Below are 25,918 nucleotides of genomic sequence, written 5' to 3' on the forward strand. Positions count from 1 at the left end.
TTGAATATAATTAAATATTTTTAACAATTCTCTAGATTGAATTTAACTCTTAATGAAATAACTTAATGAATAACTCTTTTAAAAATAACAACCTCAACTGTGTAATGATCCTGTTTAAAGTATGAAGAAACAAGAGTGAGAAACAAAAATTATAAATAAAAAGCGTTCTTGGTGTTTATAATTTTGCAGTTTTCAACCAAATTTGAAAAATTTATTTGCTTAAAACTTTTTTTTAAAAAATCAGAAGACTATTTTCAATATTGTCCTATATAATTTATTTAGGAAAAACTTGGGGGGGGTTACATTTTTGGTTGCAGTGTCCTTATATTACTAGCCTACATGCCAGTTATCACACTAATTATACATTTTATGCCACTATTTTTATTTGCATTTTTTAGTAAAATTTTTTCTTCCCCTTTTTAACACAGATTTTAATAACAGATTTTAATAGAGTTATTATAATAACCTTTAATAACAGAAACTCATTTAAAATTGCTTAAACCTCAGTGTATATCTTAGACATTAAGATATGCTATTTCTAATAAAGTAAAAGCAGTACTTTACACAATTATTCACAGATGTTATACTGTAAAAAATTTTTATTACTGTAGCAGTACTGTTTGTAATGTACCTTTTGTGACATATCAGTTGAAAACACTGAACATTTATTTTTCAATTGCCCTTTTTATATTTCATTTTAGGATGACTTTAAAGTAGTCATAAAAAAAGAAATTCCTTAATTTATAACCATGATATTTTACTTTGTTTTGAAAACCCATATTTTTATATTAAAATTGCATAATTATTCTGGTAATTAGCAAAGTTTTATATTCACAAGTCAAAAATAATTCAAAAGAAACCATTATATATTCACTTTTGTAACAATGACCACTTTATTTGGTATGGAGTGAATTTGTATTTAGTGTTTAGTATGAAAACAATTAAATAAAGAAAACTGTAATTCCCTGAAAATAATAAATAATAAATGACACATTATGCTATGTATGTGGTCTCATGTACAGCGACTGTATTCAACAGTTAATAACATACTTTAATAATATAGTGGCATATGAAACACATCAAATGAACATTATATTCAAAATCTCAGTTTTCCATAATACTCCTCATCTCTCTAGTATCACACATTATGTGGAGTTATATTTCTGTTTTTATTTCCAAACACAGAGAAGAGCAGAAATGTTACTAACAAAACAGAATTTGAAATGAGCGTATCACTTAAGCTCCTAAGCAAATATTCCCTTAAAAACACGTGAAAACAACCTTCTCTCAAAGGGTTATTTTCGTCACAACCGATTATCACAGATAAGTAAGGGCTCAGGCCAAACGGAAATGAGTTTAATCAGCGATTATGTGACTCATATTGTTTAATACTTTAATTTGAAGTTAAGAGGACAATGAGCAGATGTCCCAGCTCATCCGTGTCTTTCAGCTACCAGACATCTTTTCTTACAGTGCGCGATTCTTTAGTGTTCGATGTTGATCAGGAAAGCGGATAAAATTTCATTATATTATTGGATTAAGTATTATTTTCAACTTTTTTTCTTTCATTGATTTACCTCGATTTGATTAGCTATAATCAATGACAAATCCAGAGACCTTCCACCAGCAGCACGACAATAATAAAAGGACGAGTGGACGAGCGCAACACTGTTATATGCTGGTGGCCGGCTGGACGTTTTGAAATTAAAGCAATTTTTAAAGAATTTCAAAGAGTTGTACTGAGTTAACATATTGAAAACCGCCTTGGAGATATTTTGCTAAACGCAAAACTTAGAGGAAGCAATTCCTTGACTACTTGATACCATAGGAGCTTAGTAGAAGCAATAAAACTTTTGTAATATTTTGTGCTATGTTCATTTAATTTTATTGTATCTTTACTTGTATTATAATATATATAGGTACTTGCTAAATTTATGGTTTCCGACTGAAATAAATGACATAAATCCAGTATCTTAAGAATATCAAAAGGGCTGCTATTGTTTATTATTACATTGCATTGTGAAATTGAGAATAAGAAATTAGATTAATCACACCATACTGCAACTGTACATTAATGTCAATTATATGGACACCGTAACACCATGATATTTTTTTTTGCTTTTTTTTTTTTACATTCAGTCATCTTCGGTGAGTCTCTGGTCAGTCAACCTCCACGCTCTTTTGTGAATGCACGATGCCGTTTCCCTCCCGCTCCCGCTCCAGCCGGTCCACCGCTACGCTCTCAAACGCCCTCCTCATTAACGGGTTCTCCTCTAAGACCTCATTAAAGCTGTCCACGCTGAGCGAATAAAGTCTGCAGTACGTTTCCGCTTTGACGGTAGCTGTACGACGGCCTCGGGTCAGCAGACAGATCTCTAGAAAAGAACCAACAAAGCAGCTCAAATCAGCAGCCTTTTGCATTCAGCGTCGGTCTACGCAATAATATCCGTGCACTGTATGAAGCTTTCATCTGGCAGAAACCAGGAGAAATCGAACTCACCGCCGAAGTAGCAGCCGTCGTTCAATTTCTTCTCTTTGTTGTCGTGAGTGATCACACCGACGCAGCCGTGCTGGATGAAGTACATTTTACGACCGAGAGTCCCTTCACGGATGATGACATCACCCGGCTGAAAGACCTCGAAGCGTAACTTTGTGAGGAGCACGGTGACAAAGTGAGGATCGGCGTTCGCGAAGAGTGGCATGTTAGCCACCAGCTCACGGCAGTTATAGTTGACTATGTCCTGCGGGTCAAACACACAGTACAGGATGGATCAGGAACGCCATCCTAATCCAGTGAGGAGTTTAATTCCATGTTTGAGTTATAAATCAGATAAAAAGTGACATAAGATTGAGGAGAATATGCATAAGGATTTGTAACGGAGACGTGCTAAGATATAAGAAAAAGAAGCATTGGCTGTTATTAAGCCTCTCATTAAATAAAGCGCAACTTTTACAGCGCCTCTGGCAAATCTTTTTTATCAGGTAGGAACCTAGGTGTGCTGTTTGACAGCGATCTTTAATAAACAAACCACTGCTGGTCCAAAACAAGTCCTTACTAGAACCAGGAAGTAGTAGCCTGGTTCTGTCAACACCGCACTGGTTCCCTATTAAACACTGTATAGATTTTTTAAATCTTATGAATTACTTATAAAGCCCTGAGTGGCTTAGCTCCTCAATACTTGAGCAAGCTCTTATCACATTATAGTCTGTGTTCTCAAAACTCAGGTGCCAAGGACGCCAAAATGAAATATTGAGCAGTACTGAGTTAGCATATTCAAAACCACCCTGGAGATATTTTGCTAAATGCAAAATTTAGAGGAAGCATTTAACTTAAGCCTTTACTACTTGATACTATAGGAGCTTAGTAGAAGCAATAAAGCTTTTGTAATATTAGGCTATGTGTTTTGTGCTATGTTCATTTACTTTTATTGTATATTTCCTTGTATTATAAAATATATATATATATATATATATATATATATATATATATATATATATATATATATATATATATATATGGTGAAATTCAGTAAACACCTTATTGATGATGTATAGTCTGTGTTTTACTACATTACCCTAAAAACAGATCATGGGAATCACACACAAGTCCTTTACACAATCTGGCATGGCTTCGTTTGAAATTAAACTGGAAATTACATGCAGGTTTCGTCTGGCCAGAGGAGAACTGGCTCCCAACAAAGCCTGGTTTCTCCCAAGGTTTTTTTTCTCTATTCTGTCACAGAAGGATTTTTGGTTTCTTGGTTCTGTGGGCTCTGGAATGCTTAGTTAGGGACACTTAATTTTTAGTAATTATTGTTGATTTGATTACAAAGATCCTATTTAAAATGAGCAGATCTAGACAATGACAATGAAAACAATGAGTGCTTAATCTCGTCATTATACATTACTGACACTCTATTCTCTAATTTGATACTGTTCAGTGCTTTAACATAACGTTCAGTGTTTTTAAAATCCCTATATAAATAAAAGTGAATGACTGATTGATTGATTATATGCATTTATACAAGTGCTGTCAAATGATTAGTTGAAATATATTGTGTCCAAAATAAAAGTTTCTATAATATGTATGTTCTGTGTATATTTATTTATGTACATACATATAAATGCATAAATATTTTGAAAATATTTATGTATATTATATTTATATAATTTATGTTATATATAAATATTCATATAATAATATTTTTTTCTTAAATATTTACAATCACCTGTTTGCATTTATATATTGTGTTAACTTTTGCTAATTTTCACATCTTTAAAAAAATGCCTATCAATATAGGAGATAAAATGCAAGACAGAAAATTTTAATTTAAAAACCATTTAAAACAAAGCACATCAATTTACCTATTTTATAGGTAGGCTATTTAAATAAATAATAAATAATTTTGCTATTATTAAATGAAATTAATTGTCTACGCAAAAAAACAGCTGTTCACAGCTGCTGACTGTGACTGATCTTTCTCCACCGAAGCAAGTTATTACATAAAAGATGATCTGACCAAAACATGAAAGAAAGAAAAATATAAGCGAAACCTCTTTTAGTGGGTCATTGAGTTCTCCAAAGATATTGTCTTCGTCAAACATCTTCCCCTGGAAGCGGTGCTCATAATAATCATGGATCCTCTGCCTCATGTCAGCCGGCAGCTTGTGGAAGGACATGTACTGTTCCACCTGTTTGTACTGTAACAAACCAAACAACAAACGGTTGACAAAAGGGGGAAAAACTATGCCTCAAATATGATTTACTGAGCAATAAGTACCTTCTCTTGATACTGCCGATGGGAAGCATCCAAGGACTGGATCAGGTTGGTAGCATTGCCCAAGAACATGGCGTAGCAGGTGGCGCCAATAATCATGCTGATCATCGTGAGCCAGACGTCAGTTGGTCCCTCGGGGGCCTGAGCACCATATCCAATACACAGCATGTGGCTCATGGCCATAAAAAGGGCATAAGAGTACTGGACATCCCAAGTGGAATTCTGACAGAGAAAGACATGTTGCAAAATTGATTGGCAACTGTACAAGCCGTTCTGCGTCATCCACAACACACGGATACATTTTCTACATATATTTAGGTTTTGATGTGTGCGAAAACAGCGCATCTGTGTGTTGTGGCTGACACAAAGGACAGCGTATGCTATTTGCATCCAGAAGACACTCTTTAAAAGGATGACGTTACAGAGCCAAATTGTTGAATAAAGTCATTATTTTTGTTTGTTTTTTCCATACAAAAAGTATTGTCACTTCCTAACATTCAGAATCACTGATGTAAGACTATTCAGATATACTTTTCTATACTTTTCTGGACCTTGACAGAGTTCATACGTGGCAGTCAACAGGACAGTCACAAGCCTAAGAGTTTTCATCCGAAACATCTAAAATTGTGTTCCGGAGACAAACAAAGCTTTTATGGGGGTTGGAACGACGTGGGGGTAAGTTATTAATGACAAAATTTTCATTTCGGGGTGGAGTAACCCTTTAACAAACAGAAAACACTACACCACCCAAGATCCTCAAACATACCACCATGTTGTTTTTGGCGACCCAGCAGTTGGGCGGGAAATCTTGCAACATGGGCACCATGAACTGCATGCAGCCGTCCCAGTGACACAGCAGCAGCATCATTCCAATCAGATTCACTATGCGCACTACTGCGCTCGCAAGGTCATAGGTCATATGGAAGATCTGTAAAAAACAAACAAAGTGATGGAGGTACAGTCAGCACTAAATGTTCTGAAGGTGCAGTTTAATGTTGATTTTGACAGGTGAAATCCATTCACTTCACTCGTATTTTTTTTAAATAACCAATACCATTTAGTTTCTCTTCCCCTCAACATTTATGTTTCTCCCAAGGTTTTTTTCCCCCATTCTGTATGGATGGGGTTTTGGTTCCTTGCCGCTGTCACTTGGGGACACTTAGTCTCTAGTGATTATCACCAAATTGATTACAGAAACCGTCTCTGCATTTAATAACAAAATGTTCAATCTCGTCACCACACATGCCTATCACTGTACTCTCCTATTTGATACTGTTCAGTGCTTTGATAAAATCGGTGTTGCTAAAAGCGCTATATAAATAAAAGTGATTGACTGATGTTTGTGATGCAGAGGATGTCAGATCATTTACAATGTTTGATCTTTTGCGCTGCATTACAGAATAACGTCATCAAAACTGTTGATCCATACTGGTCTAAATAAGAGACTAAGCTTTGAATGCGTCTATCTTGTAATTATTAGTGTTTGAATGTTTCAGAGCTTATCTACTGGAATCAGTTTGTTACGAAGGGACAAAACTCTTGTCACTGGAATATTCCAAAATCACGTTCGTGGTGCATTTTAACGTTTTCCTCAGACCAAAGTCTTATTTTCTGCAACTGTATTTCACTCTTTGCTATTCTAGTCCCAACTTCCACTATCCTTTTCTCTTCCTGTCTTCTGTTACTCACCTCTTCCCACTGATGAATGTAACGTATAAGTCTGGACAAGCGCAGCAATCTGAGCAGGCTGAGGATCTTGGTGAAGCGTACGATGCGCAAAGCCCTGGCGGTGCGGTACACCTCTGCCGACTCAAGCCGTGCCTCTATATCCACCACCAGGAAGATGTAGTCCACAGGAATGGAGGAGATGAAGTCCACCAGAAACCAGCCTCGCAGATAACGCCGACTAATCACTTGCGGGTCCAGGATGATTTGCGTGTTATCTCCTTCCATAATGCCGGTACGAAAGTTGAAGACGAGGTCAGCCAAGAAGAGGGTGTCGGAGGCCACGTTAAAGGTGATCCACGGCAGCGTGTTCTGATCCTCGAAGAAGGTGATGCCCCATGGCAGAATAACGAGGTTGCCCATCATCAGGCACAGCATCACCAAATCCCAATAAAACCTGTGTGGGAAGATGCATGATGTGAGGAACAAAGGATGGATTGTGAAGTACTGGGTTCAAAGTGATTTTATGTCAACAGAAAGCACACTGAATGTAAATAAAGATAAAGGTTTACATAAGTTTACGGAGAATAAAATGCCAATGTTTGGTTAAAATAATGTTTACATTCTCGTTCAGTGTAACAATATTCATATAAAAGCAAGAATATTACATTCCATTGTGTTTTAAATTAGTAAAAAAATTCTTACTATTTAATCTAACAAATAATCTTACAAATGGGCAAAATCTAAGGTAGTGACAAATTAAAAAAAAAAAAAAAAAAAAAGCGAATTAGTATTTGGGGTGAAAGTAATTTGCCTTTTAATGTGTCACACATTGATTTTTGTTGTAAATATGCCTGACAAGATTGTTAAAGGCTCCAATGCAAGAAATGGAAAGATTCAACACAACAATTCTGTGCAATAATATAATTACTTTTATACATATATTACGGCCAATTATCTGATCAATTTTAAAACTGTTAGCGTTATGAAAACAGTGTTACTGAAAAAGATAAAAATTCAAAATCTTTGTATTTATCTATATATATATATATATATATATATATATATATATATATATATATATATAAATAAATCAAATTATATTAAAATAATATATATAAAAATATAAGAGCATTTATTTCAGTCACTTATTTATCTGTAATCCAAACACTTTTAACTTAAATGCACTTTTGTATGAATTTTGATGCCCTTTAATATCTAATGTTGTCTCTAAAACTAAAGGTTACAACAAACGTGGAGACAAATTCAGTGCACTATTTCCTTGTGGTTTAAGGATCCGACCTAAAGGTCAGCGGTCTGAACCAGTCTTTCAGGGTGCTATAGGGTGACTGTCCCAGTAACTTAATAAGGCGTCTACCTATGGCGACATCACGTGTTTCGTGGAAATAAATTCAACCAGCCCCAGACGTTTACTGATAAATAAAAGATTTTCTGAGAAACAAATGTGCGATTCCGTAAAGCACACCTGGTAAACTATTACAGAGGAAATCGTAACGGACACACATTCGATTCAAAATTTCAAGCACATTCATTCATATCACGTGAATCATGCGTGTGGGGCCTTGAGTGGACAGGCTAATTACGTCAATTACACGTGCTGCAAAACATTCCTCTCCATGTTAATTACTAAAGTGGTAATGGAGAGTCGTAAATCCAGTGTACAGTATGTGACTGTTTAAACTGGATATGTAGTCTTTTACGCACTACCGTACATGTGCTTGGTGGTTTGAAGTTTCCATCTGTGGTCATATTTTCCAAAGCAGCGTCAGTCACCTGGAACGAATAGGTATTTTGAATACAGTTTCTTAAATATTATATATATATATATATATATATATATATATATATATATATATATATATATATATATATATATATATATATATATATCATATGTTTTCAGTTTTTAGTGGCCTGAACTTCATGTAGGTCGAAAGCATTTTTAGGCACTGCAGATTTCATCAAAAGTCACGAACTCTATATTTCTTGTCACAAGGATGACAATCCTAGTAAAAATAAAAAATATTTGAAAAAGCAGTCATAAAAATCCATTGACAATATTTACCTGAGATACAAATATTACCTGGAATATGAGGGTGGAAAAAATCTAAATACTGAGATAATAAAAGTCATCCTAAGGAAGTTTACAAAATACTTAATAATCTAGTGATTTTTGGCATAAAAGAAAAACATATAATTTTGACCCATACAATGTATTTTAGCTATTGCTACAAATATACCCCAGCGACTTAATAATTAATAATTTCCTCACACGTGATTTACACCTAAATTATTATGGTTTCTATGAGTGCGTTGAATAGTACTGCTATTAGATAAAACTAAAACATTTTTAAAAATCCATTAACTGAAAATAAAATACAAAAAAATTTACTTATTTGTTTTTTTACATTATTTCAATGAGGCATTTTATCTTTTTTATTTGGTTTTAAGTTAAAAGTACTAAAATTGCTAAAACTGAAATCAGCCTATCATATTTTCCCATGTTAAAAAATATAGACGTTTAAAAAAAAAAATAATGCTGAATCTTGAATAAAAGTAAGCAAAGTAATTAAGAACAGTGTTAGGAGTAACTGGGCCAGGAAATGTAAGAATCAACTGATCCGTGTTGATAAAACAGTAACTGTAACTGTCTCTTGGCTTTGTTTTACTGTATCTAAAAGGACAATTCTGGCACATAAAAAAAAAATTATGGTAAACTAAGACACGTAACCGACAATTCTATTGCCTGAGATTATTTAAAGATTGAAAAAATGTTGGTTTTGAAACATATTTTCAGGTCTGGAGATTGAGTTCCTATTACCCATCATGTCTTGCTTTCTAAAAACGCAATCCGTTTATCTCTTTACATTCTGCTGCTTTCTCTGCGTACGTGTTTCAGACAAAAGAGCATCAACCTGACACTCCGTAACCAAGTGGGTCCTTCCAGCCCATCCGCGAACACCGATACCCTTTCCAGCTAATGGTAACTCTATAAGGGAAAGCGCTGTAACTGACCTGCGCTGCATTGTGCTTTGCTGTGGTGATTGAAAGGTTTGTGCTTTAAGGACCTGATTTGTGACTTAAGTGCTTGTTGACATTGTATGATTATTGACAGCGATTTGTAAAAGTGAACTTTAAGAGCCAAGCGTTTTCTTACGGTTACCATTTTACTGAAGAAAGGGGTACGTGCTTTTTGAGTCGCTCACGTAAAGCTCGGCCCTTCCTTCGGTTTTTAGAAAATAATGCTTCCAGCCGCCTCCTTCAATGCAGATCTATGAGATTTTTCACCAGGTTTCTTGTTTGTCAGGTAAAAAGTCTGATGACTAATCAACATCGCACCAATCTTTAACAGGTTACACAATCTGAGCGACGAAACGTAACACTTACTCTTCTTCCTAAGTACATGCAATACTAATAGTGAGGCACCGCTGATAACTGCTAACAGGTTAAATTATACTCTAGAATACACTCTAAATGTAAAAATAAATAAAAACATTTCAAGCACTCATAAAGTAAATGTTTTAGCTGAAATTCGTGTCATGTCAAGTTGATTTAAAGTCTGCCAACATTGTAACTATTGCTAATTTAACATATAATGCACTGTATCAAAAGTTCTATGCAAATAATTATCTATATTATTATTATTAAGTTGGTAACTAATTTGCATTTTAGTTTAAGTTGAAGAACAAAAACTGCTAAGATGAAAATCTAAATAGACATTTTACATTAACAAAAAACTCAAAAATGTACCTAAAAAAATTTTAATAAAAATATATATATAAAATACTAACATTAATAAATATTAAAATAGCATATTTATATTAACTGTACGATAACAATAGTGGAAGAACAAAGTGTAACATGGAAATAATTAATTTGCAAAAAATGAAATTAAATATCTCGAAATGCCACAAGGCACCTCCAACAGTCGACACACAAGATACGGTAACAATCATCTGATCGTTTTAACAAACTCGTCCTGACAAGATAACAAGCTACAAAAAGTAACAGCAGCTGTGCAAATAAAACTAGCAAACATAATCATGCACGCCCCACGCATGCTGAAGAGAGAGAGCAAACGGGTCAGAACCACAAACCCGTTTTTTGCAAACATTTTTTCCTCTTTTGCTTCTATTGTTTGTTAAAAATGAATCTTAAAACAAAACAAAAACGGTACCATACTACCGTAAACGAGTGTCGCCAAGTCATATTTTCCCATTGTCACTCACCTGAAGTCACTGTATGGATGAATAATCCAAACCCCAAATGACCTGACCCGCTCCTGCTCCGCCGCAACACCCTTCGCGCTCCCAAACATGCGCAGAGAGAACTTGTTGACCCCCGGCTGCAGCATGGAGCTGAACTGTCTCTGGAGAAACGTGGACTGGTCGTGGAAGACCCCTTCCTCGGACCCAGATGCCTGGGAGGCTCCGGCGGGCCCTGTTGACTCTGCCATGGCTTTGTCGAGGAAAGGCGGAGTGGACGTGGTCACGGCGGTGGTTGCCGTCGTTCCATCCAACCCCGCGGTCACCTCAAGGGATTTCGAAGCGGGACCGGCCCCCGAGTCGGTGCGTTCCTGGCGGTTGACGACGGACAGCAGCCTTCGGCTCACGGCCTCTCCCGCCCGCTCTCCTCGCAGCAAAGTCCGCGAAGAGGAACGCCAGTTGTTTAAGGAGAGGCCTCCTCTGGAGCGGAGCTTCGAGTCACCATTCGAAGCCGGAGGCTGTCCGTCACCATCCATAATTCAGATTCAGTTAATGCAGGTTCGGGTTGATGACCGGTTTGGCAGGTGGAGTCTCAAAAAGCGAACGAGGACATGATGCTTTCCAAATCCAGAACCCTTTTGTATTATGAAACCAAGGTTCGGACACGAAACCCTCGGGTTTTCAATACAAACCGGTCTAACTAATGATTTTAACACTTCTTTAAGACGGACGCGTTCGTCGATTCGTCTTTAAATACTCATAACGCAAACTTAACCTTATTTTAAACTCTTTCTTGAGCATGAACGGGGAGCATTAGGTCAGCGTTTTCAAAAAGTCCGAACATGTCTGTTTACCGTTTTTAGGCTACTGAAAGTTCACCGGCGCAAACGGACTCCCAAAACTTCCAAAGAGAATCCAGACGTCCCTCTCTGCGTAATTCACCCGCCCTTGGAAAGCTCCTCTGGGAACGAGCGCATTTATTGTCAATATTATTCTCCGGTATCCACTTACCGCACATCTACCGACTCGCGCGCGGGCGGATTCTCCCCGGAACGCGCGCGGGGTGTCTCGCTGTCCAATCACGCGTCAGTTATTACATGAAGAACGGGACGAGGCTCGCAGAGGTTTGAAAATAATCGGCTTCTTGGTGGCAGGCGCCGTCTTTATCTCCCTCTCTGCTGACACCTGCGTGTTATCTGTTCGGCAAGCTGTCGGGATGAACAGGTAGGGAGAGAGCGTCACACCTCAGCGGGAGGAAATGGGCGGGGCCAACCTGCGCCAGAGGACACGGAATACGCTGGAGGCTCGCAGGTGTATTTACCTGAGGCTGCTGTGACGCTTAGAAATGCATTCTGCGCGGGTGCAGAAACACACTGCGTGCGTATCTGAGAGACAAATTCATTTCACGTGCAGTATTAAAAAACGCTTTTCACAGCGGTAAATTTACTTAAAAACGTAGCATGCGTTAATGTAGGCTATGTATAAATATATAATTTAAGCAACGTTTAAAAAAAATGACATTGCGCTATTTGAGAATGCAGCAGGCTGTGTATGGACGTAATTATAACACGCGCTGTTTTATTTTATTAAAAGATTTCTGTATTTTATGCATAAATGTAATTCCTCCTAAATAACAACTATACGAATTCTGTCCTACTAGTGAAATTTGAATATAGTTTAGGGACACCAAAAGGACATACATACTTGCCCAGACGACACTGTTTTTCCACGAATGTCAGGTCAGAGGGCATTTTTATTTTAGAAAGTTTTCTTTTAGCTTTTCAGAGTGCATTAAGCGTAGGTCTATTACCCAAAACAATAGTGTTTCGTATTTTTGCATGGCGCTTGCATTTTATCGGATGTTACCTTTTTAATTCTTAGAGTTTATTTCGGTGCATATTTAAATATAAGAGTTCTTATTTCAAAGAGTTCATATTTTTGTGACAACCTGCCCCGCACAAGGCTATGTGCAATGATAAAAACGGACTTTATAACTAAAAAGAAAAAGTGCGACAACCAGCCCCGGCGTTGATTTCTTGCCCAGTGCGGTGCAGCGGCCTGTCGTTTCAGTACATTCGGTGACTTCAACATACAGTGTCTTGTTTCGACGACTGTCAATCCCGCGAAGTGCTGAGGATCGTGTTCCCGAGTCTGAGCATAAGTGAGATGCTTCACCTTTGGCAAACAGGAGGAAATAATTAAAGACGCGGCCTTTGCTGTACACGGGCTTTCTACAAAGAGGTGGGGAACACAGCCAGCACGTGCGCTGGCTCAAGTTCTGCAGCGTTGTACTGTGTGTCCGCTAATTGAATTGTCTTACGTAAAAACAAAAAACAAAACAAAAGCACCAGAGTCTGTTTGACCGTGTAAAAAAAATTGCAAAATTCGGGTACAAGTTATCAGCAAAACGATCGTCTTTATTAGAACATTTTAATGCAAAAGAAAGCCACAATCATAACTGGATTAGCTAAATATATGTGTTCAGTGCAAAGGGAAAATACAAAAGAGAAACAGAAAAATGACAATGAATATAAACCTGTACAAAGTGTCCGCAAGTGAAAACTCCTCTACTTAACCATTCAAATTTATTTAAATATAAATATCCATTAATAAGCTATTTATTTTTGCCTATATAGTTTTAAATATAGCTATGAGACTGTAAAAACACAGATTTTCATAGAGGTCTGGTGATTTATCATATGGTATTTTATCACAGCGCGCCATAATCAGATTATATTCTTGGAGTGCAGCATCAGCTCATAACTCGTCTCGGATGTTGAACCGATTGTTCCGGAGGACCGGAAGCTGCTCTTGGAGACCAGAAACACTTGGTAGCAGTCGGGTGTCCCGTCCTCAGAGTCATTCGTAAAGGTTCTCTCGGTCACATGACTTTGCACGGATCCGCGCTTGGCGGCGTCGTTATGGAGGCCTGCGCGCCGTTCATACTGAGACTGAGTCCTTGGAAGGCACCGAAAAGAGAGCTGTCGCTTTTGTTTGGGGTTTTGCTTTTTATGTTCGCCCTCTGCACGGGTGCCTGAAAAACGCACACGCACTGTAAGTCAGCCGCGGTGTTCTGCTGCTTCAGCAAATGTCGTTTTGAAGTGAGCGCAAAAAACCTACCTTCGTGAAGCGGTGCGGGCTCCTGTAATGCGCCCTCGTTGCGGTTCTTTCTGCGTTCTTTTGCGCAAATTTCACCTGCCTCAGTTTCCTGCTCGGGCGAAATAAATTACGTTACAATTAAAGCCATAGAGATCAGCTAATACGTGTCTGATAATGTTACGCTGTTGTACCTCTCCCTGTGCAGCTCTGCTTGGTAAGTCCTTAACCAAGACGAGTCGTGTGCTGCCTGGCTGTAGCAGCAGGGGGCGCTCTTCCGGCGGACGGTTTTGCCTTTCCGGCTAAATCCGTCCTTATCCCCCATCACGCAGCTGGTGAGCTGTCGGAAGGGGGCACCCAGGGATTTCTTCACCACGGCATCCATCTCTCCTTTAGAGTGTCTTAATCAACTTGAGTCTCTCCCAATCAAAGTAGTACTTAAGTTTGAGGATATAAGTTTAGTAAGTTTATTCCAGCTTCTCCAGTTTCAGAAGGCCCAGTCAAATGAATGTAGCAGGCTGAGATAAAACATACAAACAAAACCAGAGAGTCCAATCAATTCATAGTAAACAACACTGCAAAATTATATATATATATATATATATATATATATATATATATATATATATATATATATATATATATATATATATATATATACAAAACTTCTATACGTTCTCTGTATCTTTAAACTACATGTTTGTATCATCCATGAAGACCATAGTAGGTTGTTTACTAATAAATACAGTATTTATTAAAATAAACTTTGGTGAACATAGGGGACCTTGACAGACAGATAGATATATAGATATTTTCCAAATTGAGATTTATAGATATGAAAGCTGATTAATTAAGCTTCCCATTGATTTCCATATTTATTACGATTGGACAATATTTTGCTGAGATACAACCCTTTGAAAATCTGGAATCTGAGCGCGCAAGAAGATCTGCGTAGAGATGTAAATAGTAATAGAAAATCAAATAGAAAATTGTCCTTAGCAACGCATAAAGACTACTAGGTTTTAATGCATTGCAATTGGAAATAAATATCTTTATGGAACATGATCTTCAGTTAATACCTTAATGCTTTTTGGCATAAAAGAAAAATAGATAATTTTGCGACTGGTTTTGTGGTCCAGGGTTACATATAGATGAATGAACTTAAAAATAATATAACATTACATTTAATAATCGTTCATAAAATGTACTTTAGTTGTATATTGCGTGTTCAGTAGATATAATACCATAGCAGTCATAAGTTCTTCATGTAGGCTATACATAAGAATAACAGAAAAGAGTTTAGCACAAAGTCCTGACATACCTGATATCTGTTGAAACTCTTCAGATCCTTTGATCCAAGGAACCTGACGTCCAAACACACTCACACACTCTCTGCTAGCTTTCCAGCAGCTCCATGTTTTTAAAGCCGGCTCCCTCCCTGCATCTGTCCCGGGCTAATTCCCAAATGACGTAATTGTTTATAATCACATTAGTGATGGTGGGAGTTTCCCGGTCATGTGTGAGAGGAAAGAAACCACCGACACCGACGATATCAATTTAACCGCAGCTATGTGCAAAAATCTTCATTTTAGTGTGGTGAAGCTGTCCAGCTATTTTCTTTAAACTTGCCGCAACTTAAAAAGCCAAAGAAAAATACTTGCTGTATGATTCTCGATCTTAGCAGATTAAGGGTAAGATCTTTCCTCCAGATGGGAAGGTAGGAGGGAAAACAGATTGAGGAGCTTTACAGACAACATGAGATGAACATGTGAACGAAGGTGGCGTTGGAAGAATGACGTGACCAAGTCATTTTTAACATCAACAGCTGTCACACCATTCAGCCTCAAACTACGTTTCTAGTTCATTCACAATTTGACTAATTAGTTTTACAAAGCTGTTATAGCTTGTACTAATGCATTTTAGTGGCCCACAGAGACTATACGAGCACTTTGTCCGTTGCCTCACAAATTTTATCCATGAAAAATTCGGTTAATTGTTGTCCCGTTCATTAAGTGGAAGTCTGGTCAGGTTCCCTTTTCGTGCACTCTTTGGCAAATACTGTATTTAGTTTGTGTTTAGGGGGATGTTGTTTTTGTCTCTCACTTGACAGAAGGTCTGAAATAACTAAATGAGCGTAGTTGATTAAGGCTGCTAAAGTGACGCTTTCTAAATAAAGCAGGGTGGCTGTAGAAAAGGCTTTACTGTGGTTGTCTACACACTAAGCTGTACTCTTTTAAACCTTTTGGCAACGAATAAGCAAAAGGCAGCCAACAGAAATTATCTTAATGCATCTCAGGAATCTCTCATTCTTTCAATGTCCATTATAACTACAGCTTGACGTGTTTTTTTTGTGCGTTTTATATATTTACAGATTTTTTTTTAATCCCTACCACCAAATAGCTTTAAAAGACAGCATGGGAAAACATTAAGATTTAATATTCAAACAATTCCTGAAAGATGCGTTTCTTAAAGATTACAGAAAACTGCTAGTTCTATCGAGTTGTGAAGTCAAAGGACGATAACAGTGCAGACATTTCATAGTATCTAACTCTAGTTAAAGCACTGCACTGGCTCCCAATTAAACGCCAACATTTTAATTCATTTCAGCAAAGCATCACACAGTGAATATAGAAATGACGAGAACCATGTGATTGTAAAAACATTTTGCCTGGAGAGCCGCTGTGAAAACACAATTCACAGCAAGCAAACAGACAGGCCCTTTATTCTATAGTCACAACATATATTTATTTGTATTTACAAATTTATACAGTCAAATCCATACAAAGACACAAAATGAGACGTCTGGTTCACTAAATAAATACTGTAAACGTGTGCTGAAGGACGCAATCACCAGAACACTGCCGCTCTGTTACTTAGCTTGAATTGAACCGAATACAAACAGTGTGTGTTGTGAAGCATCTGTGATTATCAGCTAAGGGATGTAGATTTGCCAGATAAATAACTATATTGTAACAGTGATGCCGTTTTGTCACTTTCTCAAAAAGGAGTGTTACGTTAATGCTTTTCCCCCCTCATCAAACAAATTTTCCTCTGCTTATGGCTCTCCAAAAAACATCAGTAGCCACAACTGGCTGGAAGAACAGAACTTGAAGGGAGTATTTATTTATTCGACAACCCTTCAAAATGTCCAATCAATCACACACACAAGCATGACAGTTTACTGGGATCTTCTAGAAGTCCCAAGTTCCTCACATTCTCCTGCTGCACACAGAGATGTTCTCACATTATGGGAAGATGATTGAGAAATCATATGCTTCAGCTTTATTTAACTTCTCTTGCACTAGAAAACTTGATGCAAACTCAGTTCAGCTCCATTGCATCTCTCTTGGCATGCGAGTCCGCTGGGGGTTTTTTTGGCGTAAGACGGAGACGTTGGGTTAAGACTAATGTCATTGTCACCGACTGATGTCGCGGTTGCCCTCCCAGCTCTTGCCGGCGCTCTGGTCAGCGATGCTGACGGTGCTCTGAAAGAAAGGATGTCTCAGGGCCGCAGCCAGAGTGAGGCGTTTCGTCGGCTCGTACTCCAGCATGGCTTCGATCAGATCGAACAGCTGGTGATGCTCTTCAGCTTCAGACAGAAGATATCTCTGAGAGAGGGAGAAAGAAGAAAGAAAATTGTATGAGAATATTTACACACCTCCCACATTTAAATAAACATTCAAAAACAAATTTATGTCTACTAGACCCGCAAAAGATTAAAGTTATTCTTGTGTCAAATGAGAAAGTAAACGTTAAGCTACAAACTGTATGTTTAGAGAAAAAAAAAATAATAATAATAATTTTATTATATATATATATATATATATATATATATATATATATATATATATATATATATATATATATATATATATATATATACACACACACACACACACACATTTATAAATCAAATATATTATAACATTTATAAATAAAATAACACTGAAAATTCTTAATGTCTAAGAAGAAAAAGAAGTTGAAAATGAAGTCTGAAAACCTTTGTGAATATGAAGTCCTAAAACAGACTTACTTACCCGTAAAGGTTTGCAGTTTTCTCTGACGTATCTTCCTGCTGAAGAGTTCTCGTCCCAGTCCAGACGTCCACGATAAAAGTATTTCTGTTTCCTGTGGGGTGGAAAAATATATCATTTTTTTCCCCTCTGTAAAACGGGTTACGCATGTGAGCAGGAATGACATGGACAGGCTTTGAAGACAGGCTGTAAAAACAAAACCCCTCTCAGAATTAAAAACTCACCTAGTTTTACGAATCATACGGGAAGGAACGGGGCCTAAAATTCTCTCCATCATGGCTAAATGCTCCCGATTATCATGAGTCTGAGAAGCAAAGAAAAACATAAAAGTAACATGAATAAACATTATATAGTCTGACTCTTTGCACATTTAGACATTTAGTTTTGTATTTTGTCAGGTTTCACAATACAGGTACAACACATACTGTATGTTCCTCTACAGAAGTCTGTGTGTGCGTGAGAAAGAGAGAGAGCATTAGTAAGCACATCTGAGGTCAAAGTGTTAATGGCAGGTGTTTGGCTTCAGTGTTCTTATGTGGACACCTGTAACCCTTTGCTCAGTCTCTCTGATCTTAAGCTGCTTAGTGAACATAAACAAGAGTCGTAGGCTATGTCGATCTGCCGCCATGACTCAGAAAGGAAGTAGCGGAGTTAGATTTTGTACCTGGAAGAGAGTGAAGCCGAGGTAGTACTCAAAGAGTATGCAGCCTGTACTCCATACGTCACATGGCTGACTCCAGCCCAATTCTGCAAGGAAAAACCATTTGGTATAACTCTGAGTTATGGAGTCATCTAATGGTGACATCATGTTACTGCATCATAACCTTATAAAAAGGACACAGTACAGTATATTTAGTCAGCAGCAAGTGTGCAATCTGTTAAGGTCAAAAGTTACACTAATCTAAATAATAATAAAAAAATTTGCAATTATGAATGCCTACAAGGAGTATAGATGCATTAAAACTTTACCCTATCATTCAAAACAATTGAGTTTTTTTTTTAAATTAGTAATTTTCAGACATCAGACACAATGTCATTTCAAATAAATAAAAACATTCTATTCAAAAGAATTCTGAAAAAAGGCTCAGTTTAAAAAAAAATTATTCAAGCAGTACAACTGCTTTTACCATTTATAAGAAATGTTTCTTGAGCAACAAATCTTAAGGATCATGTGAGACAGTAGACTGGAATAACTGCTAATTCAGCTTTGAAATTACAGAAATAACATTTTAAAATGTATTAAAACGATTGTTTTAATAATATAAATTAACATCAGAGACCTTCAAAATCTTAGCAACCCAAACATTTTTATAGACAGTGTACATACAAGTAAGAGTGCCCAATAAACTCATTTCCATTTATAGCAAAGCAACATTTTTATACTATATTATTTCATAACAGATTAAGGTTGGGTATAAGCTTTCATAGCAACCAGTGTTACGTTGGACAATTCCCTGCAGTCTGTTGAATAAAGTCACTGTGGTCTCCAGCTGGCTCTAATTAAATTCTTTGTGGTGGAAAGGAAGAAGCTAATCTGTGTTGCTGCAGTGATTAACTCGTTCTTGTCCTGTGACTTCACGTATTCACGGTCCATGCTAATACCAAGTTATTATAGTTCAAATTTACATTCAAAGCATTGTGTATTGCTAAAACCTGCCATTTGGTCAGTGACCTGGCGTGACTGTCCTTACCTAGAATAACTTCAGGTGCTCTATAGTGCCTGGTAGAAACAATGGTGCTGTGATGCTCGTGGTCAAATGTAGCGCTGCCAAAATCCACCACCCTCACAGCCGTGTTCTTCACAGTTCGCTCATCTCGCTTCTACCCCAGAGAAAAGACACGGAGCGTCAATTATCACATATTTTTACTTTTAACCTACGATCCTGAACAAAAACTTAAGACAAGGGGAAACATTGCAAGTTGCAAGTATTCATGCTGGTGGATCATAACCAGGTTGTAAGTACTGCTTCAAAAAAATGAAACGGGACTGAAGATGTTTTCTACATGGCAGTGGTAGAGGATCCATCAGGTGGAAAAAGCACCCCAGATCATGATGAAGGACTTTTTCCAGAATACATTTGCTCTTTTGGACCATCCTTTGTGTTCCCCTCATTTATTTTGGTTCTACATCTTTCATTTTTTGTCCTATCACTTTCAGGATCTTTAAGTATTTGTGAAATGAATGTTTTACTGAGTTTAACCTCGGCAGTGAAAGCATGTTCTGAGAGCACTTGCTTGTGCGCCTCAAAAATCCTGCCACGTTCGAAGACAGACTTTGTCTTTGCCATCAGAAAAGCACGACAGTGTTACTGCCTGGGGAAAAAAAACCTAAATACTTGTAATGTTTCACCTGGTCTTAAGATTTTGTTCAGGAGTGCATATAAGTGGTCAACTAATAGATTTTTCAGCAGCTAATGCTAGAATGTTAACACACACAAAAAGACAAGTTTTAGTTTGACTAAAGACAAACTCTCTTTACCTTCTCCACATTGTATGTGATGGTAAAGTCAGAGTTGACAAACAGAATGTTTTCTGGTTTCAGGTCCGTGTGGGTCAATTTGTTTTCATGCAAAACTGCAAACAAGGTGAAACAGAACAAATCAGCATATTAATAAATACTCTATATAGGACTGGTCTTTCAATACATAGCAAATGGGGTCCAACTTCAATGAGCTTTTTGAAATAGTGCGTTTACTTACATTTGACAGCTAGGCAGATCTGGTAGGCCATATGACGCACTTGACTGATGGAGTAGGGCAGGTAATTGTTTTCTTTGAGGAAATCAAAAGTGCTGAGGGCTAACAGCTCAAAACTGATACACATATGGCCATGATAGTCGAACCAGTCAAACATCTGGACACACAGACTAAGAATCGAGAAATAGACAAGAGAACACAACATTTACTAAACAAGTTAGTAATACAGTTGTCTTCATTATACCGGAAGGTATGTTTGCATCTAGATGCTCTATATTAGCATATGCAATTTGGTTTAAATGTTAATTTCATAAAGATTTTAATCCAAACTCACTTCTTATTCTCAGGATCTTTCTCATTGATTCGTTCCAGCACATTGATCTCCAGCCGAGCCGCCTCTTTGTACTTCTCCACATTTTTGATAATCTTCAGAGCGACGTGTGCTCCACCCCTTAACCAAGCAAAAGAGCATTAATTCAAAACATTTCGGCACAGTCGTTTTCACTTCTGGGTTAGTTATTTCTACAAAAAAACTGCAGAAATTAAATGCATTGATGGGACAACAGTAAAAAGATTTCTAAATTCTGATTGGTTGCCAAGTGATGACGCTCACCTGCGATGATCAATACATTGCATCACCCTCCCGAAGGTGCCCTCGCCCAAAGTGCTGACAACCTCATCTAAGAGACAAATAGAGGGAAAAATACGTAGAGAAAGGGGAGGGGAGATGTGAAGACAGCAATTAGACAGCGCATTTAAAGAGCCATCCTAAAAATCACATTTTCAACCTAAACTGTGAGTATCTATACGGGTTTACCTAAAAAATAATAAATAATAATAATGATCTGACAAGCGGCAATATACACACATTTGAAAGAAATAAAGTAAAAATGGTCTGAAAAACCGGCACGTTTTTCCCGACAAACAAATATAGTCTACATTTCTGGAAAAAAATAAAATAAAAGCGGCTTTTACTTGTTTAAAAAAAATTAAAACTACATCTCTAACCGATAGGACAGCTAAACTACAAATTACAATGTATTCTATGAAAAATAACACGCACAGTGACTATGGAAATATTGCGAATTTCACAGAACAATCGTATCCTTAAATCTAAACGACTGACAGCATAGGCGCAATGTGAATCTTGATGTAGCCAAAGGCTGCAACAAGACCAGAATAAAAACGCACATTATGGAGACGTGGAAAAAGCTAAATCTGGGAACCTGGCAGTCAGGAATTAAAAAGGATCATAATATTCTTCTACACAGCAACACAAACAGCCCAACCCCCCTGAAAAGAATAAAGGAGCTACTAAAGACATGTAGGACATGCCTTCCCCCTTGCCTGTTCCGGCAAAAGGGGAGAACATTCTACGACAGCGTCATCGTCACCACCAACATCATGATCATGACCTCCTGCCCTCCCCTGTGTGTGTCTGCTGTGTGCTGGTACTGATAGGGAGAAAGGTTACGATATAGGAGTAGAGGAGTAGTAGTAGTGGCAGTGTGTACATCTCTCTTGCAGGACGTCGCCACTCCGACAGATCAGGTGACCCTCCTCGTCGTCCCTCACACACAGTGCCCTCGTCCCGCTGTCACTCCGCTGCTTCGGCCCGGCCAGGGTCACAGGTCAGAGGTCACGCCACGACCGCAGAGGGAGGAGGGGAGGTGGGCGGAGCGGGGAGAGTGGAGGGGGGCAGCCGTAGCCACGGCGTCGAAGATGAGCAGTGTTGTAGTTGTAGGTAGGTTTGGTGGTCATGGGGCGATTCGTATGACACCACGTGAGGAGATATATATAACGATAGGGATATAGTGCAAGGGATCAAGTCAAAGATAACATTTTACCCCTCCCTTCTTGCTTGCTTTCAAACTCCCCCTCATCCCTCTGCCTAGCAACCCTGACAAAAAGTCACAAAAAGCAACCTGCATCAACATTTACTCATAGAAGAGCACATGAGTAAAGGCATTGCTAATTCACAGCTATCACATCCTTAACATCTCCAAAGAAAAAGGTTGCTTAAGTGGGAGGCTGGAAATAAAATGAAGAAGAGCTGAAATTATGAAACAACTTTATATGCTTTCATTAAAAAAACCAAAACAAAACAAAAAAAACAAAAACAAAAAAAAAAACTTTTTTGACATCTAAGCTGTGTGAAAGAGAGTTATATAGCTAGGTGTGCAGATACAGCAAAATAAGGAATGGATGAGACTTATGTGATCTTGTTTACGGAGGCTCTCCCAACAAAGCTATTCACTCACTACTTACATTAACATTAACATCTATTGGATTGAGCCTCACTATTTAAATGTTACAGATGGGGCTAACACTGAAAGCCAAGACTTGGACTATCACTATCAAAAAAAGACAAAACGTCAACAAAAAGAAGAACATAAAACAAAGGAGTTCATACTTACCCAATCCCGGGGCTGTGGAAAAGAAAAGCATTATGGAGAAAGAAAGACAGGAGCGTGTAGAGGTAGAGATAGAAGAAAGGATTTGGGGGTGGGAAAGAGCAGGCTCGGGTATTGAAGTACTCACCGAGGAGGATGGGCTATAGGACCTGGTTCTACGCCGCCTTCGTTTGTGCTTACGCCTGCTGCCTTTCCTCCGGTACGAGTCCTCGCGGTCCCGCTCTCGGCCCCGGCGGTAGTCGTAGCTGGGCGAGGTGTCGCGTGAGTAGTAGTTGCTCGGCGTCCCGTGTTCCCTGTCGCGATCCCTGTCCCGGTCGCGGCTGTGCTCCAGGCGCCGATAGGCCTCTCCGTAGTGTCTGTCGTAAGGCCTGCGGTCTGAAGAGCGGTTGTCGTAGCTGGGGAGAAGAGGAGTGCCATTTAACAGTCAACGACTTCCAGCAGGGCTGCATATAGATATATAAAATTGACACTCCAAAATGAAAAGGCAAAGTATCTACTAATCATATCTCATGTAGAGCTGCTAAATGCAATGGAAGTAGCATGCGTTAATAAAAATTAAGCAAATTTTACGTTTAAAAAAATAAATAGAATACTAGTAATACTATTTCAGAATTTTATTTAGTTTTATCAAGTCTTAACAAAATTATATATGGAGTATTTGAAGTATTACCAAAATGTAACAAAGTTTCAATCTGAATATATTTCACAAAGTCATTCCTGTGACAGCAAAGCCGAATTTTCGGCAGCCATATACTCTCTTCAGTGTTACATGATCCTTCAGAAATCATTTTAATATGCTGATTTGGTACTCAAGAAACATATCTTATCAATGCTGAAAACAGTTTATGCAAACATTAGTAGTAGTAGTAATAGTAGTAGTAGTAGTAGTAGTAGTAGTAGTAGTAGTATTTAACAATCCTATTACTCGGCTTAGTAGAAATCTGCCTCAACTGATATCAGCATGTGCTTTTTTGAGCTCTTTAAAAGGCATCACGCACTGATAACCCATGCAATTTGATCATTTTGATCAATGTTTTCAGTACATGGCCATACCTCCTGGATCTGGCATAGCCGACATCCTGCCTGTGTCCCCTCCCTCTCCTCTCACGTTCACTGCTAGAGGAAAATGTTGGCGAGCGACGATGCCGAGGTTTTCTTCCTCTGTCTCTGTCCCGCTCACGATATCGATCTTGGTAGCTGCTGCGGCTGGCCCTCTCCGAGGACGGGTACCGTCTGGAGTGTGGCATCTGCTCAAGATACAACAAATATATTAAAGATAAACATGAAAATGTATGTAAGTATATACATACATATATACATATATATATACATACATATACATATATATATATATATATATATAAAACTTTCAGGTACATTCAGGTAGGGTACCTATCCAGCTATGAAAATGCTCTAGCCTTTTTAATAGAAGAAAGGGATGGAAATTAATAACTACTTAAACACTTCTAGACTTCTAGTAAGATCTTCATATGCTGGAAAAATAACACAGCTATTTAATATAAACAATCAGTAAATAGAGGGAAAAGTGTCAAAACAATTTTCTTATACACCATTATTCACCCAGGGACAAGTGTGAAAATGTTATAGAGGCACGTCTAGAACAGATCATAAAACAGAAACGTTAGCATAAGGAAATCTGAGGTTTTTCATAAAGAATTTGCTACATTACTTTTATTGTATGGTTAACACAAAAGCTGATGTTAGGGTTGGACAATACTGAATACTGAAGAGTCTGCAAGGAAAACAGCCTTTATATTACACATTATAAAAAAAAAAAAAAAAAAAAAAACGTTCAGGATTTTTATGCATAAATCATTAAGGCAAAAAGTTATGAGTAGATCACAAATTTTACTAGAGTAAAGAAATAAAAATTAAGACTACTTAGAATATTTAAACGCGAAAGAGAATATCTAAAGTCTGCAGAGAAAAAAACAAACAAACAGAAAGCTGATGACTCATAATGCATAGATTCTGCCTAAAACTATATCAAGAGCCAGATATTCGAGCCAACTTCTATATTTAGCGGAGAACCCGCACACCAAGCTACAAGTAGCCTAAGAAAATACCGAGTACCCCGAAATTAACGATAGTGCTAAATGTAAACAGATGTACATATGTTTATTATATATGGTAACAAGAAAAAACGACGTTTTCGCAGAAACGAATGGACAGGCTAACCAACTAGCTCGAGTTGTTATTGTTTTTCATCGATATTTATTTTACACTGTAACAACAGGGAATACGAATACAACTCGTCTATGTTATTATAAAATGTGCGGCAATGTCGACACATGACACGGAACCGCAAAGTTTAAAAACAGCAGCTGAATACTATGTTTTTCTAGCCAACTAGCTGCTCTCCGCGTCGTCGGCCATTTTGAGATCTTCTAATCTTCAACGGGCCATTTCTCAAAGGCTCGTTTGTGGGTAATTCGGCAGAGTGGGGCAAAAAGTGACAAACAGCAAAATAATGGTTTGTAATCACCGTTTTAGCAGCCAGCCCTGTGCGTTTATCCCAAAGAAAATCCGTGTTGACGCTTCGGCTACAAATTTCTTACACAAGCCCAATTAAACAGTGAAGAAAAAACAACTTCCGGTCCCTCCTCCAACGTTTATACGCGCGCGTGCCATTTGCACATCCGACGTAAAAAACCAAAATATTTATTCCGAGATGATAATCCCCAAGAATGTGCGGTAACCAAATATCTTAGTTACTACAATACCCACAAAAACGTATTCACAAAAAGAAAACAAAGTTGAAACAGACAAAAAAAAGTTTAAAGTATTTTAAAGGGATTCGGCTTTTAATTATTTTACAGTAGTAATAATTGTATTTCATTTTGTTTGATACTACAGCAAGGCTAACACAGAACAATTTAATATTTCACATATTATTTTGTTACACAAAATAAGTTTTATTCCCTTCCCCAATGTGTTTAATACCTTTATAGTTTTGTTCATACACAGCTTTTTAACCTGCATGTTTCA

At 37.7% G+C, this 25,918-nt stretch overlaps 3 protein-coding genes across 6 annotated transcripts; all 3 read right to left on the minus strand.

Moving 5' to 3' along the window:
* Positions 1–1,033: 1,033 nt before the first annotated feature.
* On the minus strand, positions 1,034–11,957 carry hcn3 (hyperpolarization activated cyclic nucleotide-gated potassium channel 3). Its single transcript, XM_043217214.1, has 7 exons — positions 10,694–11,957; positions 6,468–6,900; positions 5,545–5,706; positions 4,782–5,000; positions 4,555–4,701; positions 2,501–2,741; positions 1,034–2,375 (listed from the first exon to the last, which is right to left on the minus strand). The coding sequence occupies exons 1-7, from the start codon at positions 11,203–11,205 to the stop codon at positions 2,161–2,163; spliced, it is 1,929 nt and encodes a 642-aa protein (XP_043073149.1). The 5' UTR covers positions 11,206–11,957; the 3' UTR covers positions 1,034–2,160.
* Positions 11,958–13,077: 1,120 nt separating this feature from the next.
* si:ch211-81a5.8 (uncharacterized protein LOC560648 homolog) lies at positions 13,078–15,172 on the minus strand. The gene is made up of 4 exons (XM_043218187.1): positions 15,087–15,172; positions 13,960–14,283; positions 13,790–13,877; positions 13,078–13,703 (listed from the first exon to the last, which is right to left on the minus strand). The coding sequence occupies exons 2-4, from the start codon at positions 14,148–14,150 to the stop codon at positions 13,551–13,553; spliced, it is 432 nt and encodes a 143-aa protein (XP_043074122.1). The 5' UTR covers positions 14,151–14,283; positions 15,087–15,172; the 3' UTR covers positions 13,078–13,550.
* Positions 15,173–16,413: 1,241 nt separating this feature from the next.
* clk2a (CDC-like kinase 2a) lies at positions 16,414–25,553 on the minus strand. 4 transcript variants are annotated; one of them, XM_043217506.1, is made up of 13 exons: positions 25,416–25,553; positions 23,963–24,156; positions 23,037–23,304; positions 22,010–22,100; positions 21,109–21,175; positions 20,830–20,946; positions 20,499–20,665; positions 20,279–20,373; positions 19,491–19,620; positions 18,464–18,546; positions 18,024–18,103; positions 17,803–17,893; positions 16,414–17,373 (listed from the first exon to the last, which is right to left on the minus strand). In XM_043217506.1, exons 2-13 carry the CDS (start codon positions 24,154–24,156, stop codon positions 17,182–17,184), a joined length of 1,575 nt encoding a protein of 524 aa, XP_043073441.1. In that variant the 5' UTR covers positions 25,416–25,553; the 3' UTR covers positions 16,414–17,181. The 4 variants fall into 4 exon arrangements, with proteins under 4 accessions (XP_043073441.1, XP_043073440.1, XP_043073442.1 ...); XM_043217505.1 differs by having other exon boundaries at positions 22,010–22,103; XM_043217507.1 differs by lacking the exons at positions 23,963–24,156; positions 25,416–25,553 and having other exon boundaries at positions 21,109–22,924; positions 23,037–23,177.
* Positions 25,554–25,918: the final 365 nt, after the last annotated feature.

This window comes from Puntigrus tetrazona, chromosome 19 (assembly GCF_018831695.1).
Source record: "Puntigrus tetrazona isolate hp1 chromosome 19, ASM1883169v1, whole genome shotgun sequence".
Lineage (NCBI taxonomy): Eukaryota > Metazoa > Chordata > Actinopteri > Cypriniformes > Cyprinidae > Puntigrus > Puntigrus tetrazona.

Bases quoted from the DNA above. Each gene is read 5' to 3' on its own strand.
- hcn3 (XM_043217214.1), bottom strand. From the start codon at position 11,205: ATGGATGGTGACGGACAGCCTCCGGCTTCGAATGGTGACTCGAAGCTC. The intron at 6,901-10,693 runs GTGAGTGACAAT...CTTCCCACACAG, and splicing joins CATCCATACAGTGACTTCAG to GTTTTATTGGGATTTGGTGA. The intron at 2,376-2,500 runs GTGAGTTCGATT...GTTCTTTTCTAG, and splicing joins CGACGGCTGCTACTTCGGCG to AGATCTGTCTGCTGACCCGA.
- si:ch211-81a5.8 (XM_043218187.1), bottom strand. From the start codon at position 14,150: ATGGATGCCGTGGTGAAGAAATCCCTGGGTGCCCCCTTCCGACAGCTC. The intron at 13,878-13,959 runs GTACAACAGCGT...TCGCCCGAGCAG, and splicing joins GCAGAGCTGCACAGGGAGAG to GAAACTGAGGCAGGTGAAAT. The intron at 13,704-13,789 runs GTAGGTTTTTTG...TGCGTTTTTCAG, and splicing joins GCCCGCACCGCTTCACGAAG to GCACCCGTGCAGAGGGCGAA.
- clk2a (XM_043217505.1), bottom strand. From the start codon at position 24,156: ATGCCACACTCCAGACGGTACCCGTCCTCGGAGAGGGCCAGCCGCAGC. The intron at 22,104-23,036 runs GTGAGTACTTCA...GCCGGGCCGAAG, and splicing joins CCTATAGCCCATCCTCCTCG to CAGCGGAGTGACAGCGGGAC. The intron at 21,176-22,009 runs GTACACACTGCC...TTTGTCTCTTAG, and splicing joins CGACGTCCTGCAAGAGAGAT to ATGAGGTTGTCAGCACTTTG.